We start from the raw sequence: 22,697 nt of genomic DNA on the forward strand, positions 1-22,697 counted from the left end.
AAATGATAATTATTTATATGTTTGATCTTGGCGCAATAGATCTGCTACTCTGCTGCTATTGCTATTGCTGCTGCTGCTGCTGCAGATCAAGTACAGAGACATGTCAATACATACACGACGCACTGCTGTAACCAAGACATCCTGCTGTACAATATAGCATAAATTACCCGTAGTAGATCTATGCAGGTGGAGCTGGGGAAGGTGGAGGGTTTCTGAAAGCACGCTGCAACTGTTACAACAAATGCTACCAAGTATTTGAAGTTTGAGCAATGAGCTCATTGGCTACTGACACAGCAGGAACCAATCAGCTGTGCCCTAGAGAGTATGATGTGATTCCGTTAAGGACCTATCAGCCTGCACCATCTAGAGTTTTAATGACAGAACTTTGTATTTGAAAAATATTTTACCACAGTTGCTTCAATGCATATTAATAATTGAAAACTTTTGTTGAAAAATTGAATATGTATGAATTAATAATTCATGATTGAAAAAAAACAAACACTCACATGTATTTAACAGAAAAACATACCAGGATAACCTGGCTTCTCTTGAGACTCCACTGCTTCAGAGCGGTCATAGTTAATGATATGCTAAAGCCCGCCCGCACGTTTATGGGATTGGATACAAGGTAGTTTGTGATGTAAAAAACACCAGTGATTTCACACCGTGTTTTTGCAGATCACTGCAGTTTTAAAGAGAAAATACTGAGCAATGGTGTTGACTTGTGAATTTGTACATGGTTTGTCTTAAAGCATATTAAAAACACCATATAAACAACATTAAAAACTTTCACCACAGGGGGACTTTAACATGTCATATACTTTTTTCAAGGCTTTCTTCTGGTTTCTTGTTTACTACTTTGAGATATAAAACTGATAGCCAAGGATTTAATTTTTGTTGTTGTTGTTAGTTAGTTCCACCATATGCTGGGGCAAGAAATTAACCCCTACCCCATGTTGTAGTCCTGTTTTGAAGTTTCAGTGCCGCCTCTCTTGAGGAGGTTACACATTTTAATGCAACTTCCAAGCATTTAGCATCAGTGTTGTTGTTAAGATATATTTCCAGCCTTCCTTTTGTGTATTAATTGGCAATATGTTTGTTTTCCTGGAGTACTCTTATTATATGCTTCAGCACATCAAAACAAATGGCAGTTTTTGATGTTTGTCTAAGAGACCCAGGGATATATCTGGATGCACCCTGTTTTCAAAACTCACTGCTTTTCCTTGCATGTTCCTTTCTCTTCCTTTTTAAGAAACACTTTTCATCCTTTCATTTGAATGGTAAGCACATAGCTACTCCACAGCAGTCAATTGCATCTTGGGGCAGAGGCTCTATGATTTTGTGGCAAGATCTTGAGTAGAAGTAATTAATGGGCATCTTAATTGGTGCAAGTGTGTCTTCTTAGCCCTAGCCTTCACTCGACCCTGAACTGTTGTAAACCTTGAGGGTTACCATAACACAAGCTTTAGCTATTACAAAGGGGAATGCAATAATTATTCTGAAAGATCTAGTCTTTTCTTTGTCAGTTTCTTTTTTCTTTTTTTTCTTCTTTTTTTTATGTCAGGGAATTAGATCCAACCCTTGTGGTCAGAGTTCTCTGTCAGTGCTTAACATTATTATTTTTATTATTTTTATTTTTTATTGGTTAGTTTGCCTGGATAGAGAAAGCAACGAAGCCAGTAAGTGCCTAGCATACAATATATGACCACATCTTGGTAACACTTAACAATAAGGTTTGATTTGTTAACATTAGTTAAGTACACTAATCAACATGAACTATCAATGGAAACATTTATTCTAAAGCATTTGGTAATCTAAGTTATGTTGATATCAACGTTTACTGATACATCATTAAAATCAAAAGTTGTATCTGTTAATATTATTTAATGAACCTGAGCTTACATTAACAATGAACAGTTGAATTTTTATTAAATAACATTAAAAAAGATGAACAAATACTGTAACAAATGTATTGCGTATGATAGGTAATGATAGTTAATGAACGTTAAGTTAATTTAACAAACGTTAACTAATGGGACCTTATTGTAAAGTGTTACCAACATCATTAATACGGGTTTAAAAGATAACTCATGGAGTTGCTTGATATTGTATAGAGCTGAGATGGATCTATTATGCTTATTAAATACATATGATTGAAACATTTTAATTATTATTTTTTTAATTCATTATTAAGCATGGTCTATTGTTGTAATCGCCAGTATAGCTTTCATGGGTCCTGAGGCCTTAAAAGATAAAAAGCTTGCAGCCTTGCTCTAAAGCGGATGTTTGAAATTTAAGTGAGTTTTTACAGGTCATTAAACAGAACAACCTCTTCTGTCTTTTTAAAGACTAGCTCTGATGTGTCCAGCCACACTGAGAGAGAAGCAATTAAACCATGCACTCAAAAATACATTTACTCACACTCATGTCATTCCAAAACCATTTTGTATTTGGATTTTTTTGCCCATGCAATGATTTTAATTTTTTTTTTAATGGTATCTTGAGATTTCAGGACACCAAAAAGTATGATAAAAGCAGTCCTTATGAATCAGTACACAATATTATGCATTTTCTAAAGCTATACAAACGATTCGTATGAGGAACAGACTAAAATGATCAGTTTTACTCCATGAAAATCGTCCGCTCCAGTAAGATGTCAACTGCCATCCTTTAATATGGTGCAAAAGGAAACTGTTATTTACATGCAAAACACAGGTTCATATATTTTACATATGTCATTAACACTAACATGCACATAAAGTGAAGCTTAAATTTGTATATATGGATTTTTTTAGTGCCAAAACTGTTGACTGTGGTTGTCGTTTTATAGCTACCAATGTGTAATAAGTATTTACCATTTATGACATGTCACCTGTGTTTACCGGATCGATTTCATACACTGCAGCCCTATTCCGGTTATGGATTTTCTGTTATTTTAGTGACTGATGTAGAAGCATTGGATTATTTGTCATTCCTCTGCCTGCATCTTAGAGGACATTACAACTTAATTCAATGCTTTCCTAAATGAGATATGACTCTGCGTTGTTGTTTTTTCCCCCCGAAACCATTTTCATTTTCTATTGCAGCGCTATCCAATGCAGCAATTGTTTTTATGCCAAGAAATGAGATATGAATGGCAGCCGGCTGTTAATTTTGAGCAAAGGCCGCTGAAGCCATGACCGACCACACCAACCAGCCATACTTTCATTAATCAGAAAGCTACTCAGTCGTGGCCCCAGTTGAGTCACACTTTTGTTTATCAAGCATTGTCCATGAACAATATGCAAGCCGCCTTAGCATAGTATTAGGGGGTCGAAGAGATTACACATCCTATGTGCGATATGCGTCTTAGTTTTAGTTTTTCAGTGTACAAAAGTGTGTATAAACGCTGCTACTTTGTCAAGTTCTTTTCTCAAGGAGAACTGTTGAGTGCTCACATGACAGAAAACAGCAGGTGGTGCTTGTTCAGAAAAATGCAGCCTCAAATTATGGCGACTCGCAACATGAAAAATATGGTGTGGAGACCACCTGCTTCTCTCAGCATCGGGACAATGGGAACAGTGATTTATGAATAGTCTTTACTTATTTGGAGGCCTGAAACGAGGGCAGAAGTGCTGATGTCAATGTGGTGGGATAAACATTATGAATTGTGTTATGTGTCGTCACTTTTCTGCTAAGCCAACTGGGTCAAGTCACCCAACCAAAAAAGTTCCAGGAGTGGAATTTACCTGATAGAAGATGCAAGCTTTGAGATCTTAACCACACCGTTGGTTGACTGCTCATAAATTATTGATAGAAAAATCCTGTTTTGCTGGCTGCCAATCATCTCATGTAATGGTTGTCAGCTGGAGGTGCATGTAGCACAACGCTGTGAAAATGCCAAGGCGAACACTTTGTATAAATCGCCTAAATTGCTTGAAAATGTCACGGTCTGGTGGAATAGTTATTTTATAGAATAAAGCGATATTGGTGCACCGACTTTCTTATGAGTAAAAGAGTTATGAGCAAGGGAGACCTGGGTCATTTCTAACATTTTACATTTTCCTTCATAACAGACTGCAACAAATCTACTTGCCATATTTTGGTATTAGAGACATTTGAAACAGCTGTTAGCCATAGCCATAATAGACTTATAATAAGAAATACTAGATCATAAAAATGTAATTTAATATAAGCCAGAGTGTTAAAGACAGTAACAGTGAATGCTAGTAATTATATTAACACACTGTAGCTAAAATAAGAGCATACCTCCAAGTAATAGCATTGCTATAATAGCTATTAATATCACTTCATAATTGTAACCTTCATATTGTGCTAATTCTTTTAACTGTAAGGAATTTTTAAAGCAAAAGACATAGTGGTACCTACAATTTAATTGTTTGAAATCACTTACACCATTTTAAATGTATATTGACTATATTACCATTAAATAATAATAATAATAATAATAATTTGTTACATTTATATAGCGCTTTTTCTGAGACCTCAAGCGCTTTACATAGAAGGGGGGAATCTCCTCAACCACCACCAATGTGCAGCATCCACTTGGATGATGCGACGGCAGCCATATTGCGCCAGAACGCCCACCACACACCAGCTTACTGGTGGAGAGGAGACAGTGATGAAGCCAATCAGTATATGGGGATGATTAGGAGGCCATGATGGACAGAGGCCAAGGGGCAAATTTGGCCAGGATGCCGGGGTTACACCCCTACTCTTTTTCGAAGGACATCCTGGGATTTTTAATGACCACAGAGAGTCAGGACCTCGGTTTAACGTCTCATCTGAAGGACGGTGCTCTTTTGGCAGTATACTGTCCCCGTCACTACACTGGGGTGTTAGGACCCACACAGACCACAGGGTGAGCGCCCCCTGCTGGCCTCACTAACACCTCTTCCAGCAGCAACCTGGTTTTTCCCAGGAGGTCTCCCATCCAGGTACTAACCAGGCTCAGCCCTGCTTAGCTTCAGTGGGCAACCAGTCCTGGGCTACAGGGTGATCTGGCTGCTGGATGTATACCAAATGTATACTTGACCATAAATGTATATGTATATTACTAATATATCAGATGATCAAAAACTGATTGTTTGCATAATTTGAATGCATTATACAAGAGTATGCCAATTATACATTTGCATGTGCCTTTTTGTTATTTATTACATCAAACCACCATAAATTACTTTTGCTCATAATTGTATTATTATTATTATAGAGGTTGCTGTCCAATTAATCATACTCATACATGCAGACATATTTATACACTCATTCAAAAACTGTATTGCTCCAATTTTAGATTTAACTAAGTTATTGCAGGAAATTACGTCACCATTATTACACAGTTAAACATTTAAAAGCTTCAATTTTGATATTTATGGAAATATTTAAATATGGATAACTTGTGGCTCTTTATTATTATTATTATTGTTATTATTGTTATAAATTAAGTCTAGAATATCTACTATTTTTATTACAGTGGTTAGTGTAATGCTTTTAAATTGCGTTTTGATCTTTGTGGTTTAATATTGCAATATTGAATAATTGTTTTATTATAATTTCATCAATTATGATCAAATGAGATGTTTTTTCTTCTTACGATGAGTGTGAGCGTTTGATGAATGTACTGTGTATTATCGTGTACTTTCTGTTTTTGTAGTGCCATCGTTCTGGGGGCTTGTAAATTCTGCTTGGAATCTGTGTTCTGTGGGGAAGAGACAGTCTCCAGTCAACATTGAGACGAGTCACATGATATTTGATCCCTTCTTGACACCACTGAGGCTCAACACTGGTGGACGAAAGGTAAGCCATGTTATATCTGATGTCTGCACAGCTACAGTATCAGTGCGCTGAGCTGCTCGGGGAAAATAAACATTGTTTCTAGTGTCAAAGTGCTAGGATCAACTGTGAAAATGGCACTTTGGTGAAAAAATGTATCTAGGTCAGTGGTTATGCTACATACAGAACGGTTAGGACCATGAATAATGGTGCTTAGTTTGACCTGTTTGCTGCCATTGTTTCTGTATAGTACCACATACTGTAAACTCAGCCTTGTGTTTGAAAGTGTGCATGTACATATAGGTATATAGGTACTGCTGCCGAACACTGTAGAGAGACGCACAGAATCAGGTAATTCATACAAGCTTAATCTCTCTCTCTCTATCTCTATCTCTATCTCTATCTCTATCTCTATCTATCTCTGATCTCTGTCTGATTTAAATCGTGCATAATGCTAGATCTAATGAACAGTAGCCATATAATAACTATCAAAAATAAGTGTAATTATTTTACCCTTCCAGTCAATTATTGCATTACAAACATAAATAACAGCTTTAACTTGTCAATGCTGGTAACTGGCCATGTTAGTGGGTTAATCTACACCTAGCCAAATATTATCCCTTACACATAGGCTATACAGTATATTGTTATGTCCCATTAGTGCTGGGCCTGTGTTTTTCTTCTGTTTTGTATTGTTTGTAGGTATGGCTCATTCTTTGGGCTATAAAAACTGCAGCGCTGCGAGGCTACGATGTGACTGCGCTTGACTGAGCGGCTGATATTCTATTGTTTTTTCAGACCTTAAGCAATAGTCCTCTTCTTTCACTACTGACTTCCACCAATACTGACTACTGATTGACTTTGTTAATTATGATATTTTGTTGAATAAATTATTTCGTAGGAGGAAAATCATTTAGACATATGGGGGATCCCGGACGAGCCCCCATATGTTACAATTGCACCATGAATGAGAGGCATTCAACACAACACAGACAGGCATGTAGTGAACGAAATAATTTATTCAATGAAATACCATAATTAACAAAGGTATTTAAACAATCAGTCACATCGTAGCCCCCTCGAAATAATCAGCGCTGCAGTTCTTATATTCTAGCCCCAAGAATGAGCCTCAGCTGGAAAAACCACACACACCGACATAACAATATTCAAACACTTTTCTTTATGTATTCACAAAGAATTATTAGGATATTCATATACACTTCTAAATGTTAGGAATATATGGCTATATTTTCATAGAAATTTATTTGGTTATACTGTATTCTTAGAAATTTTACAGGTTATATATTCATATACATTTATTGAAATGTTCATGTACATTTTAATTTTGAAAAAATAATCCATGGGTATTTTATGCATAAACTAACCATAGTTTGTTTATCAATGGTGAGAGGATGGCATGTTTTGCATATTAATAAATTCTCTCTTCAAATGCATCAGCAGTGGGTAACTGAGGTCATACACTAGAGGCAGAGTTTCATACTCATACAGATCAGTCAATGACTAGAGACCCGATCAGATAATAATCCACTGCATGGTAATTGGACCAAAGCACTCTTGACATGCCAAGTCTTATGAAATAATTAGTTGGATTCACTATTTGTAATTTAGATGAATAGCAACTGAAAGGAGTTTGTTCTAAATAAAAAAAAAACTGAAAGATTAATTGCATTTTAGTGGCACATTTCAACCAAAGTCATTTGTGCTAATTTCAAATGTATGGATTAAGGAGAAAGATATGAACTTTTTATAGGTTGTTTCAAATAGCCAAGAAATTTCCTCCTGTCTGCTGATTTGCTTGAACATAAATCTTTTTCTTTTTTTTCCCACACTGTTATTTCAGTTAAAACCTGTGGCAATGGTCTGTAGTCCTTGATGAAGAGTCAGAGTGTGTTTGAGTTTCTGTCAGAGAGGAGTTTCATTGTCTAGCTCTCCACAGCGTGATAAATGGACTAATGAATAGTTAACGGAAATTAAAATGACCTCAGAATAGAAAACCAATTAATCAAAAGCAGACATGCATCAAGGTTATGTGCTTTGGATTGAGGGAATCACAGTTATTAAATTGTCTGTATTAATTGAATATTTGCTCTACAGTAGATGAGCCGCAATTACTTGAAGAGCTTTTAATGAATTTAATCGCTTTGAAAAGGGAGGAAGATGACAGTATCATGTCCCTTATTGAAATCTCCAATCAGCAAAGTGGAGAATTTGAGAAAAGATGCCACATGAAAATATTTTTCTCCTCTGGGCTACTGTAGATATGAGATGGGACTAATTACCAAAACGAATCAGGCTACATGCCATTTAGCATAGCGTAGTTATACTGTAAAACATAGCATAGTACATTGTCTAACTGTGAGTCACCTTCCTTTGTCAGCATTGGTAAATCGGGACATAATCATGCCCAGAGACAAACAATGACAGATACGATCTGCACACAGATTTTATTCAGTTACATGAATGTTATATTAGATTACTCACTGAGTCAGCCTTGTCATTGCGATTTCATTAGCTTGGGTAGTTGACAGTGTGAGATACGTTCTCTGTATAAACTGATGGCATCAGTTTGGCTATCAGTCTGCTTAAACGGGCCGATGTTTGAACTGGGGGACAACACAACTCTCAGATTACACACATACAGCACACACAAAAAGAGATTCATGGTGATAAGTGTAAATGGACACCAGTTTTTCTTCTTTTAAATGATTTTTCTCTGGGGGATCTTCTGTAAATCTGTTACTGATGATAGTAAGGGGTAATGTACAGTCAGCCGGTCATTATCATGTGATTTATACAGGGGTTAAACAGGTAACCCCTGTTTTTTTAAGCATTGGATGACTGTACATTTATTCCACTCTTTACATGGCTACATAATTAAGTGAATATATGGGCATGGAATATCGATTTGAGTTAAAACAGGCCAGGGTTTTCCAATCAGGGAGTTTGTGAGTTGAAGAAAAGCTAATAATGAATGAAATCATAAAAATGTTAATCATTAAAATAAATAAATAGGAGTGTGATTATAGCTTAGTGTGTTTATCGTAAAAGGCTGTGATTTATTTTTTATTTTTTATATATATATTTTTTTTTATGTTTTAAACAAGTAATATATTTTTGGTTAAAAATGATAATTAAAAACCATTATTATTATTATTGTTATTAGTATTATTATATGCAAATGTACTGTTAAATTATTGAAATGTTAAAGTAAAATCTAAGGCCACATCCACACGAAGCCAGAGCTTTCCCTATCCGATATTTTTTGTCCCCGTTCAAAAATAAAATTCCGTAAACACGGCGTCGTCTCAAGAAATATCTGCGTACACACGAAACCACTGAAACCGACTCAAAACGATGTAGTATACATGCCAGACCAGTATGTGGCGCTGTAATTCTGCCACAGACATACACTAAAAATGGAGAAGAAGACTTAAAGCATGCGCTTAAAACTTGCGTGTGTGCGTGTGTGTGTGTGTGTGGTGTAATGCAGGATGTTTTCTGTGATAGGTAGGTTAAGGGGTAGGGTTAGGGGATAGAATATACAGTTTGTCCAGAATAAAAATCATTGTCTATGAAATGACCCCATAAAACATGGAAACATGGTGTGTGTGTGTGTGTGTGTGTGTGTGTGTGTGTGTGTGTGTGTGTGTGTGTGTGTGTGTGTGTGTGTGTGTGTGTGTGTGTGTGTGTGTGTGTGTGTGTGTGTGTGTGTGTGTGTGTGTGTGTGTGTGTGTGTGTGTGTGTCTTCTACAGAAGAAAATCACTGCAGTCATCATTTAAAATATCTGTTTGCTCAGTGGAGCCATGTAATAAGGGATGATGGCAGTGTCAGTTAAATACTCTGTTCATCTGAGTTCAAGGATCAGTGATGTTATTTTTCCTGTAATCTGGCCAGCGGGAGAAGGAGATTGAAACCATTTAACATGCAAGATGCATGTATGACCAGATGGGGAGTTCTTCTGCCACAGGGAGAGAACACTCCTGAATCAGTATAATTACACTGGGAACACGGTGGAACGGCAAACATGGAGCCATGGGATGACATCTGTAGTGGTCTGCAGGGAAACACTGGAACACAACACATATGTTGGGGGTGTCATAATACATTTTCGGCCCCCTAGCTTTAATTTCTCACACATGCGTCTTCCATGTTGCCAATGTACTAAATCGTTTCTTTACCCTTGTTGCTGGTGGTTTATATTTCATGAACACCACACATTATGCCAAGTAGCTCCTAGACAAGAATTTCTATCCGTTGTAATTCTGCAAGTCTGCAGAACATGCCGCTTACAGGCACGACTGCTTCATTCCTTAGCGAGCTTCTCGTGTTGGCAAACCTGGGGGAACATTAGCATAAAATATGGAGTTAAATATTTTTAAAATAAAAGTGCAAATGTAAAATATTTATTAGAGGAAACGTTTGCAAAGGGTGTCTCAAAATACACGTGCATACATAAAGCTCAGCTATGTTTTTCATGGTGAATGCAATAAACCACAAAGGACGCAGATGTTTATTGATGAGGGTGAAACGCCTCGTGATTATGAGAATTGATTTAGTTATGCAAATTACTGATTCAAATTAATTAGACTCAAGTTTGTGTTGGCTGAACCTGCTAAGCTGTCACAGTATACAAAGCAGTTTGCGTATGAAAATCTCAAAAGCTGCAATTATGTCTGTCTCGCCGCGGCCTCTTGCTTGTCAAGGCACTGGATTTAATTACTGCTGGATGGCGAGAGCTCGAAACCCTGATTCGCACACGACGAGCTGAATGCACAACCTAAGCGGCCGTTTGTGGCTCGTCCATCTGTGTGGGTGTATAAATTTGAATCATAAACTTGGAGCTAAAAAAGGATTAGGAAATAATTCAATTCAATCACTTGCGTCCTCAGGAAAGAGTGTTTGTAGGGTCCAGGGGTTGCGAGGCAATCTCACTGTAGCACGAGTCGCAGGGAAATGGGTCACAGGGAAAGAGGAAATGGATCAGCAGTCTCCTCTCCTCTATTCTCAGATCAAAGCCTGAATGTTCCACCACAGAGATTCTGAGTGCGCCTTCATGTCTGTACAGTTCACATCCTACCCCAACATTATGATAGCAAGATTTTATTGAAATCTTCACATCGCTTTGTGGCTTTCAGTGAGATTCGGTTTATTTCCCCCAGTAGTCCTTGTTTGCTACAATTTCAAAGTACTTTATTTGCTTGATTGTTTTTTTGTTTTTTTTTTTAAATCCATAGTATTATTTAAAGTGTATATAAAATCATTTGAAAACAAATAGAATAAATAATTATTCATTATTTATTAAATATTGTTTTATTTTTGTGCTTTTACTACGTTTTCATGGTTTGCTTTATTTTAATTTATTTAATTTTTTGTGCTTTTGTTTTGTGCTATTATTTTGTTTTCATGTTTTTTTTTATTTGTTTTTATTTTTATTCTCTGTATAGACAATAGTTCTTATCCTGCAACCTGCTTAGCTGTCTATTGTCTGCGTATGTGGATGTATTCTATGGTAACATCATGCCTGATCTGTAACCCTGTAAGTTACTGATTTAGAGCACTCTCCTTGCAGCTCCATGCAGCACACAAATAATGGGACTTTTTGCTTATATGTTTCAGTATTGGATTAATAAAATTTATAATCAATATTTCACTGACTTTATCTGCCCTCTCTGATTTATTTGTATTGGTGCCTTTTGCTGCTTTTGGAACCAGTTTTGGGAGTGTCCTTATGATACTATCACTTGGTTTTGGGTCAAAGCTAATGACTGAACTAATGATTATGGAGATCAGGGCAGTGGCTGGTTTCTAAAGATTATGCTGTTTAAATATAAATATAGTATGGCTTGAAATATGCATGACCACCCTCCCCCTGTAACACCTACATTTGTTCTCCTTGAGACAGTGTTTTGCAATTGCTACTGTATATGCATTGCTTTAGAGCCCATTCACTAATGGAATTTTGCAAATCACATAACGGCACACATACAAACAAAATCAGTGCTGAATGCAATTAGCAAATTTGCATGCCACAAAGTGCTCGTTCTGAGTACTATGTTGTGGAGGATGCAGCAGACTACAGTGATCTGGCATACTTTGCTCATCTACTATGAATCAACCACAAATGGGACATAACACGCACAGTTTCTGCCAACCTCAAGTTAATCTTGAGTAACTATACAGTAGTATTGCATCCTCAGAGTCTTTAGTTTTATCAGATTTATAAAAGACAGATACGCTGTACAGAGTCTTGTGTGTGCGCTCCTCCGGGAGCAGGGGCGTAGCACCAAATGTTGGGCCCCGGTCACAGAACCAAGGGGTGGGCTCCTCACAACACCAATATATATCAATATATCTTTGTGGGGCCCCCCCTTCGCCAAGGGCCCCTGCTACTCAGTCCCACTATTACCCCCCGTCTAACGCCCCTGTCCGGGAGAAGTGCCCATACAAAGAATTCCCCCCTTTATGACGTCATACAGGGCCATACTCAAAAAAATATTTTTTTTTTCGAAAACTTACACGAATCCTGAAGGAGTGTATTTGGCACAGAAATACTCCATCATACATCCAACTCATTTTTTGAAACTTTAGCCATGTTTAGCATGATTATCCAACACTTTAACAGTGTAAATAAGCCAGAATGCATGTAATAGCATTATACATCCCCTTTAATCAAATGTTTTTTTAAGATATTTCTCACAGTTTTTGAGCTACAATGTTTTTGTTCCATTCCATAGCGAGGATATCAAAGAATTGCAGTATCTTCATTGCAGGTGTTCTTGTCTATGAGGCTTATAATGGCTATAAATGAATGGAATAGATATGTAAACATGCTGTGGACATCCTGCTGTTACTACACTAAATCCCTTATCTCAGGGATAATCTAGTTAAGACCTCTTCCTTGATCTTGTTTAAAAGATGCTAAGTCATTAGGAGCTAAACATCGGGTAGCATCAGCAGTACTGTCTGACTTTTCATTAGCCCTGGTCTTTACACCACAATATATATAGTGTTTAGACAGTTAACTTGTGAGTTTTACATGTCAGTTTGCTAATTAGACATATTATCATGGACAATTTGGAACCATGGCCACGTCCGTAATCTTATTTAAAAAAAGATTCTCATACATGATTACAAATTTTACAATATAGGGCATGAAAATATATTAGGAAAAATTCACAATATGTTCACTATGATTTTTGCTGGTGATATAATTTTGCGGGTTATATAAAATGCCCCTAAAAGTTCCCCTATTATGCTATTTTAAAGGTTTCTAAATGTTCCTAATTTTGTTTTGGAGGTCTCCTACAGTAGGTTTTAGAGGTCGACCTGTAGTGGATTTTGCCGATAACTAGGTTGGACCACGCTGCCCGATAACCGATTAATCAACCTACAGTTTTTAAAATGGATAATGAATGAAAATAAACATAACCCATAAAGTAGTGCTGAACTTTAATACATTTTTTAAGTACTGTACCATGAAAATATACTGTACTTTTTAATTATGAAAAATATGAATATATTAATTAAACCATATAAAATGATTCATGTTAGGTCATAGTGCATTACGTAATGTTAAGGTAATGACCTTAACAACTTTTAAAATGTAAAAAAATTATCAATACTTGTATTAACCTTATGTTACAAATGGACTCTAATTGTAAAGTGTTACCATTTCATACAAATCCAAACAGTCATGCTTAAAGATGGCCGTCTTTAATTATCTGCACAAAGGCCGTGACATTGAAATTTGACACGTATATTGTATATTCACACTTTATTAGCTTCTATTTTAGGACACTTAACGACTATCTAAATATCAATGCATGTATTACAGTGACAATAAAAAAAATATTTGTTTATATGTTTCTGTCGGCTGCATGACGATACAGTTTGCTGTCTCACTTCACTAGCTTTAAATATGCAACTTCACTGGATAACGAATGCATAAAAACGACCAGCTGGATTTAAACTTATGCAAATAGGTGGTAACAATCGTGACTAAACATTTGGGTCGGGCTTGAGGGTGTTTTTTAATCAGCAAAACCGATCAAACGGTCGACCTTTACATGCATCCAAGGGCAAAAAACACTTTAATTTTCTCATAATATACATTGCACATAATCTCACGGTTTGTTCGACCATTCAGTCTCTCTAAACCCCTCCTTTCCACGAGCCTATACTCTGCTCTGATTGGTCAGATGGCTGAGTCTGTTGTGATTGGTCTACCGCTTACAGCACATGTCTGAAACAAAATCTGAATTTCAGCCCTGGAGGCTTCCTCAGCGCTTGAGACGATGCCTTCGGTTTTTCTGTATCAATTCCAGCACAAGTCCTCATCCTGTGTGCATGCAAAATGTATTCACGGTGCTAAAAACAGCATCTTCTCAACACATCAACAACAAAAAACAAACTCTTCCAGGCCTCAGCTACAACAGTGTTAGCGGTGAGCAGGTCAAAGTAGACATCATTGGGAGCAGCCAGTGAAGACCATAGTCTGGAATTATACAAATGTGTTAAAGCAGCACTCAGTAGCTTCGGGATTTCTTCGCTGTATTCTCGTTTTTTGCTCGCAGGTTTCTCTCTAGAGCTCCCCCCACAGCTTCGGAATAGATATTTGACAACACTGTTGTAAAAACTCGTTGGTGATTCTCAGACACCAGAGGCTATAGATCAGCGACATCAAAGCAGATGGGACATTCTTTAAAACGTCTTCTTCATTCGGGTTCGGACAGTGTGAGGGAGAGCAATAATGACAGCATTTTAGCAGATTTATTTTGTCCGTAAAGCAATTGTTTACATCGCGAGACCTGATAACACGCGAGACTTCCTGACGCAGCGGCCGGCGGCCCGCCGGCTCAAAGTTGCAAGTGCGTATTTTCCGCTCACGGGCACCAGGGGGGTGCGAAACGACCACCATTCAACCCGAAATAAGTAATATAACCATTCCAATGACTCCGAAGCTGTTCAGTTAAGGTAAAAAAAGTTACTTAGTTCACCTTTAAATAGGTTTGTAACAGGAAGTGAAAATCGATTCTTTCTTTTAGGAGACAATACATTTATTTGTCGTGCACTTTGATATTTAAAACTTTGCAGACATTTTACATTCACAAACAGCTATATTACACTGCCTGAAAGGTAATATTTGAAAAAGCATATGGGCGCATTAGGCAACATCTTGAATATTATGATGATTTTAATGCACTTTTTATTTGGCCATTAAGTTTCCTAAAGACCATGTCATTAGCGTAGACTCAAGTATGAGAGCATTAAGATGTTTTAAAAGCATCTTTAAAACCATGTAGCAAAAACAAGTTGATTAGTTTGATTCCTTTTTGTGAATCGGTTCAAACTGTCATTTCGGTGAATTGATTTATAACTCTGATTCAGTGGTCCTTGAGTAGTTTTTTTGATATATATAAATGTAGTCTTTTTGATATAAATATTAAAAGATAATTTTTGTTCCTGCTGTATAGCTCTGCCCCTTCCTATTCTCTGCATGCTGAACACAACTGACCCAATATTAACATTGTGTGATGGGCGAAATTTATGCTTAGTTTGAAACTTTAAAGTTTTATAACGTGATCTGCTAGCTGCTCTTAGTTGGTGCTGTATTTTTCTGCGTAGAAAATAGATAGACATAGTATAGCTATAGCTGTAGATTAGCCACCAGATGTGATCAGCAGGGATATGTAACATATGTTTTGCACATTTATGTTTGCCAACAGTCTGACAATGAAAGAGAATGACATAAATAACCGATAGTGACAAGGGGAAGCGCAGTTAAGCTGTGAGTCAGTGGAGGGAATAGTGTGTTCTCATGTTGACGTTGGTTGCTAATAAGGTCAATGAACAACCTGATTTAAAATGAACACATTACACCAGTTTCGTATCGCAACAGTTAGCACGCAATTCAGAAATCTTTGTGTCTAAAAGGTCCCATTCATTCCAATTAGTTTTATATTTCGAATATTGATCTATTTGCCCAAAATGTGCATTTTCGAAACCTGTAGTACAGCTTTTGATACACTGTGTAGGCGTACAGTATATAAATAAGCCAGTTGTGTATATTTCATCATTTGCAGTACCTATAGATGAATTGTGCCGTATTCCACCCAAACAGACTCTGTGTCTGCATGAGCGCTAATGTATTTGCCTCAGTAAGTGACTGTATATTAAAACCACCCATTTGTTATGTGAATGCACATTATAATAATTATACAGAGATGTATTGTTCCATAAAGCTCAAGTTGAAATTAGCAAACAATGGAGTGAAGTGTTGTGGTGTTGGTTGTTTTACATCAGCTGGAGGGCCATGAGTGGAATTAATTCACATGCAGTGTTTTATAATATGAACCCATAATTTCATATGTTGTTTGTAATGGTTCTTCTAAAGAATTAGAATAATTTTTTTGAATGCTCATTAAAATGAATGTCTTTTAAGATTTTCATTTGACATTAATTTCATCAAGACATTTGAGTCCATTAATACATTTCCAATACTGCATTTAACATGTATACAAATGAAGAACGCACAGGTTCATATATAGTATGTCTATGTGTATATATAATGTCATTATTTCAGTAACTTTTATATTGCATCATAAGTACTAATGATCTAAATCTAAAAATATCCCATATAGATTCATAACATTGTATGTTTTCTACTACATCTGAGAATATATAGCCTAATCATGCTTGGTGTAATGATGCTTAAATGTTATCAATGCCCATGATATTCTTCACCTGCGATTCCTAATGAAAATATGAGTTTAGAGACTAGGTTTTGGTAACTTCTGTTATCACATCCCTATAGCAATGATACACGGAGAGCACATACATTAACACATCGTGAGAGCAAAACTAGATTATGAAGATATAGTGACAACAGGACAAGATGTAAAATATCTCTATATTAGCTTGCTGAAGAGTCTTATGGTGACGCCTCTCTTGTCTGCTGATTGACACATGGGCAAGAACCCTCTGGCCAGCTGTCAGGATGACTGATTGTTCCGAATGCAAAGAGGCCTGCGTGAAAAATGAAGTCTCAGCATACAGTGCAGTACACTACATCACAGCTTTCATTAGTGTATATTTCATTATACTACCACTGGTTATTTTCACATACTGTGTGTGGTTTTGTAGTACCCAGTTCACTATTATGAGCATCAAGTATTAGCACAACCTATTTATTTTATTTATTTTTATGTTATTTAGTTTGCTATTTGTATTGTATGGAACTAGTAAAATGTATCAAACAAGTAATACACAGGAATAAGGACATATATTATCTATAAACTGTTTAATATTAAAGAGGTATTGATTAATGATACATTAATAAGTTTCATAGGTACATTTGCACTTTCTATCCTTTATTATCCATATGGTAATTTACTTTTAATTAACAAAATCATGGGATGTTTCAATGCATTCCCATTAGATTGTACTTTCTTTTTAGCATTAACATTATTCAGTTTATTCCCATTTCCCTTATTCAGTTTGTCCTCCTTAATGCTGGTAAGCATGTGCTCTAGCTGTCAATATTACTTTGAACATTTTTCCATCCCTTTACAAAATTGCCCCTGAAAAAGGTTGAAATGTTTTACCGAGACATTCTGTCTCAGATGCCCATCTTTCCTGCCTCAGTGTATGTGACGTAACGCAAGGGGCCTTTTATCTCATATAAAATGTCTTCACATTGAAATATTAGTCATATCAGCTTTTCTTCACATTCAGTCCTCAAAATTCTCTTTCATTTCTACGCCTGTCATTTTGCTATCCAGTATTTTTGTGAGAGTCAGGCAACCGATGTATCAGTGTCTGAAATAGCCTCTTAACTTGTCAGTTGTGCCTTTTCCCTTTGTCTTTCAACATTGCATTTAAAATCATCAAACGCTTTCCTTTTCAACTTTTTCAAAATATATTCCGTTGCCCTGTGAGCAGCATCTGCAAATTTGAAGATGACGGCTATTAAAACATATTTTCCATTCCATTTATGAAAAGATAGCAAAAGGAGGCTTCAAAATAACCTCCTTGTAATTTTTAAATGATTGATTCAGCTCCAGTTTTTGGAGTGATGCACTGTACGGCAGAAGACAGAGGTTGGATTGAGGTGTTTCACCAACAGATATGGAATCGCACCATTGGGGTTAGAAGAGGCTGTTTTGATGGTTTTCTCACACTTTCTGCAGCACTCATATAATTTGGCCTCAACAGTGTAGGTGAGCTGTATTGATCTCAAGAAGTATCAAGAGGGCATTATCTTCCAAAAACAATTAGCATACGCCTACAGCTAACCTTAAAGTTGAAACAAAGCCGAGAGTTGTGGTGTATCCAGAGAGATACGTGACCTTGTATTGAAGCCAAACGTGCCATGACATCTTTAGGTAAACTCATAACTCATGTATTTGATGAAACAGCTCTGTTCCCAGGTTCCATAACTGCAGGACTTTTATGCATATCCCCGGCTCCTCTGTGCCAAAAGATCAATGCAGACCTTGATGAAGGTGCGCTCAATGGATTTCTTTGCTGTCATCTTCATCAAAGAATTCATCTCTCTTGGTGTAATGATGCTTAACCCAAAGTTCTTATCTTCGGTACCTTAATTTCTGTCTGGCCATTACAGGCAGGCAGTTACTTAATAAAATGCAAATGGATGAAGAGAGGAGTATAAATCATTTCCCCTTTGTTCCACATAGAATGATTATTATGCCTTCCTCATCATTATCATGGAGCAACACACTGGAAATGTCCTTTCAAATGGAATATTTTCTCTGCTTCAGGTGAACTTGAGTTTTTTTTTTTTTTTTTTTTTTTTTTTACAGGACAATGTGTCTGAAGTTGTTTAATTGGATGTTTTTAGAAACTTAGAAAGACTGGGTTCATACAAAGGTGATGGATATGTGTTTTCAAGGCCTTAAGCTAACCAGGACAGAATGTGCCAGAAAACATTGTGTTTTCTGAGGAATTTAATGATGAAAAAAATCAATTGTACAGAAAAAAAAACACTTTTTTTCTTAAATGACTCAACAAATAAGAAATCACATTCTGCCATCCATGTCTGAATGAACAAACTTGAAATTAATTTAAATATATGATGATATGAGGGACATATTTGAATACTTAGCTTATTTAAATTACAGGTGTGACCATCATTATACATTTGCAGTTTACCAGATTTGTTGAGTGATTGTCTGAAAAGATGGTATTAATAATAATACTGTTAGTATAACAAAATATACAATCTAGTTTGGGGTCAAATTTAAAATAATAATAATACTTTAATGCAGCAATGATGCATTGAATTGATCAAAATTGACCATAACGACTTATTGTAACAACAAAAACAGTTCTATATCAAATAAATGCTGTTTGAACTTTGTTCCTGAAAAAGTCCTGAAAATGGCTAATGGCTGCCGAAATTCAGCTTTGTTAACACAGGAATAAATTACATTTTAAAATATATTAAAATAGAAAAGTGTCATTTTAAATTTTAATGATATTTCACAAAACTACCATTTTTACTATATTTTTAATCTAATAAATGCAGCCTTAGTAAGCACTACTTTAAAAAAAAAAATGTAACAACCCCAACACTTTTGAATGGTAGTGCAATGGTAATTATTATTAATAATAATTAAGAAATCAGATTGACTTGTGGATTTCTGGGGTTTTAACACTAGAAGTGCCAGAATTCCATAACTACTAGAACTCATTTTGACCGCTATATTCCAAACTCTATATCTTTAATGATAAATACCCAATTGAGAGATTAATGCATTTATTGTATTAATATGTCTTTAAAAAACAAAACAACACCAAACTGTACATTTAAACAAGTTTAATTATACATTTATAAATAAATAATATCCGTAGATGTCCTGAACAAAATGACGGAGTAGCCCATATTTGTTTACACAGTTCGATCGCGTCGCGCCCGCCGACACACACACACACACACACACCCCAACCATATTCCAGTATTGCAATCTTGACATTGCAGCCTGTTCATTATAGCCACAATAAAATATAATAATAAAATAGTCAACCTAACATAACAATTCCACTGCTCTGTTTGTAGCCTAGTAGGCTAGCCTACAATTCGTACCATTTTGCGCATGTGAAGAGGATGATTTTTTCCGTCGATATTGGAACGTGAGTGAAGTACAAAGCCTATAATAAAGAAATAGTTTACCATCCAAATACATCGCAAATGTTGAAACATTTTGATTCTAATTAGAAAGTTACGTGAGCCTAATGCCACTTACTTTCACTTTCGCTTATAACGCATTTCATTTTGGCTTGTTTATAGTTATTTTTTCATTCTTGTTCTGTTCTGAATATCATTACATTTAAATGATTTGTTGTTGAATATGTTTAGTGTATTTTTAACCACATTTTATTGTTGTGTATATTGGTATAGCCTATAATAATACCGCGAAATTCCGTGCGGTCAATATGACCGTCTATGGCCGAAATATGTAAATATGTTCATTTGTTTTTTTGCCTTATGTGTAATTTATATGAAAAACATTTTAAATGAAAATACAGACACTTTTAGGAAAAGTCAGGTACCAGCAGGATTGTATTTATTTTTTCAACAAAGTTATTGCAGATATAAAATTCAAAACGGTCAAAATGACCGCCATGGCCGTTCTAGTGTTAAAACTGCATGTAGATCCATATAATTTTCAGGATGTAAAGGCACAAAATCACCTGAAAGCCTGATGGAAGTGCATGCTGGGTGAACGGTCGGTTAAGTGCTCCCCTGAGGTAAATAGTAAAGCCTCATATTCCACTGCTGTCTGTCAGGTATCACTGTGATTTGGTTTTCTGTCAGTAATTCCATCTTGTGTTTATATCAAAACCATAGCTGCATCTTTGAGCCCCATTCCAGATATCCTACGAACCCTATCAATACCAATACACCATTACCAATGACAGGTGTCTCCTCAAGGAACTCATATTACCACAAGCAAAATTACTGCATCTCAAGAACTGTTCCTCTCTTTTTTTTTTATGTTGTCAGTTTTGAGCTAGATTCCGGGTTAAAGCTCAGGATTGTAACCCACGTTGAAATCCCAGTGATCTGTATCCTTGTGAACTACTGGTTTTCACCCTTTTGGAAATCTATTGCCTCTTCCCCATTTAACATCCAGGTGTGAACTGTGAGGCATGTTAAATGAAAAGTGGCTGCTAAATGACAAATAAATGATTCATTCATCTAAATGTAATTAACTTTGCACCATTTTACACATTTTATGTGACGATCGATGTTTTGACGGTTCTTAGCAAGACTGCTGAGAGCTGCCAGGTTAAGAAACCTTTATGATGCAGATCAACCTTCGTGCAAACGAACATCGTATAAGAGCCTTACAAGACGTCTGAAATGTGAAACATTTAAAGGTACAGTTTCCTGTGGCCCAGTCTGCCTAACCACACACGATTTCTTATGTGTGTACGGACTGGTTAAGTATTTATAACCTGCTGATTCTAAAGCCCTGTTCGCACGGGATAAGTATTACCTGGTGACCTCTAGTCATTTGTAATAATTGCGGAGGTTGTCTGTGAGCTTAATCCCGTCTGTAATTTGTAAAATAATACTACTATATTTTGCAGAACACCGAGGTCCTGTGATAATATTAGTCCCGTGCGAATCGGCATCTCTGTGATTTGGCGGGGTCGTATATAATTTTTTCAAGCTTTTTTAATCCATCTTTCGCTAAGATTGGAAGAAAAACGCAAGAAGTGTTTTGATAGTATTTTGGGTGCTGGATCATATCACTATAGGCTACACCATACAACTATACAATTTGCAGAAAGAGAAAGCTGAAAACCATCAGAAGAGCAAAAACAAAAAGAATGATTTGATGGAGATGAATGACTAGCAGCATGCGCAGTAAGGAACATTCTTCTGTTTATGATATTTCCATACAGCTAGACCTATAACGACAAGACATTTCCAAGCAATAGCCTATTGACATCATATCCGGGAGATAAGTCAGTAAATTCACTTATCCCGTGCGAATGCGCCACACGAAATTCAGATATGGGTGGGTAATTTCTAAATCACACATGGTCCCAAGATAATATTAATCCAGTGCGAATAGGGCTTATGATTTCTCTTCACTTCTATATAATTCAGTTCTCATGGTTGTCAAGTAAAACTCAGAGGTAGACTAAAGCCCTATTCGGACAGGATTAACTTTACAAGGGTAGATGGAGTAATGCAATTTTACCTCAGGACATCTGTAATCTTCATGGGCAATTCGCACGGGATAAGATATCTCAGTAAAACTAGCAGAAGTGGGAGGGGAAACTCGATTTACGCATCGCCGTCCACCTCCTGTCATCATGTGCATATTACGTTGCTTCCTGATATCACGTGCGCAAATATAACCTATATTTATATATATAAAACAGTTATGTCCGGTCAAACGATGTATTAATTAACTTCAGATTGGATTGTGTTGGTAATAGGCACTTACCTAACGCTAAAAGATGTTTCGTGCCTCTAACAAGTGGTTTCGATCTTCTTTCTGATCTGAATGGTATGTGGAAAACAATTTAGTTTTGCCACAGACTTGTCCCAGCATTTACAACGCAACTGAATGCTTTTTCAATCGTCTCCATACTTGAAAAACCACGGAAAACTACTTTTAAACAGGAAATGACAAAATATTTGTGTACGTATTTACAGCGGGTCTATTCGCACGGGATTAGTATTACCTGAGGTAATTGTTCCGGACCTTTTGCTGAAGGTAAAAGTCACTGTAATATTTACTGACATTGTCCGTAATGATTGCTGAGATGGCACATTCGGACGAGACTAAAATCACAGAGAAGCTCTGGTAATTATTTCTTTTATTATTGGTATTATGGTATTATTACTTTACCCCACCTCTCC

At 36.4% G+C, this 22,697-nt stretch overlaps 1 protein-coding gene and 1 long non-coding RNA gene across 3 annotated transcripts in view; one reads left to right on the forward strand and one right to left on the reverse strand.

The window, feature by feature from the left end:
* The window catches only part of ca10a (carbonic anhydrase Xa), a 194,363-nt gene that overhangs the window by 81,965 nt on the left and 89,701 nt on the right, over window positions 1–22,697 (forward strand). For both annotated transcript variants that reach the window (XM_082151070.1, XM_082151069.1), the window contains one exon: window positions 5,654–5,796. In XM_082151070.1, coding sequence (XP_082007196.1) covers window positions 5,654–5,796 — 143 coding nt within the window. The remainder of the gene's footprint in view (window positions 1–5,653; window positions 5,797–22,697) is intronic.
* LOC309484729 overlaps window positions 1–22,697 on the reverse strand; it is a 318,851-nt gene that overhangs the window by 77,364 nt on the left and 218,790 nt on the right. The gene's annotated exons all lie outside the window — the stretch shown is intronic.

The sequence above is a fragment of the Leuciscus leuciscus genome, assembly GCF_965113295.1.
Source record: "Leuciscus leuciscus genome assembly, chromosome: 21".
NCBI classification, from domain to species: domain Eukaryota; kingdom Metazoa; phylum Chordata; class Actinopteri; order Cypriniformes; family Leuciscidae; genus Leuciscus; species Leuciscus leuciscus.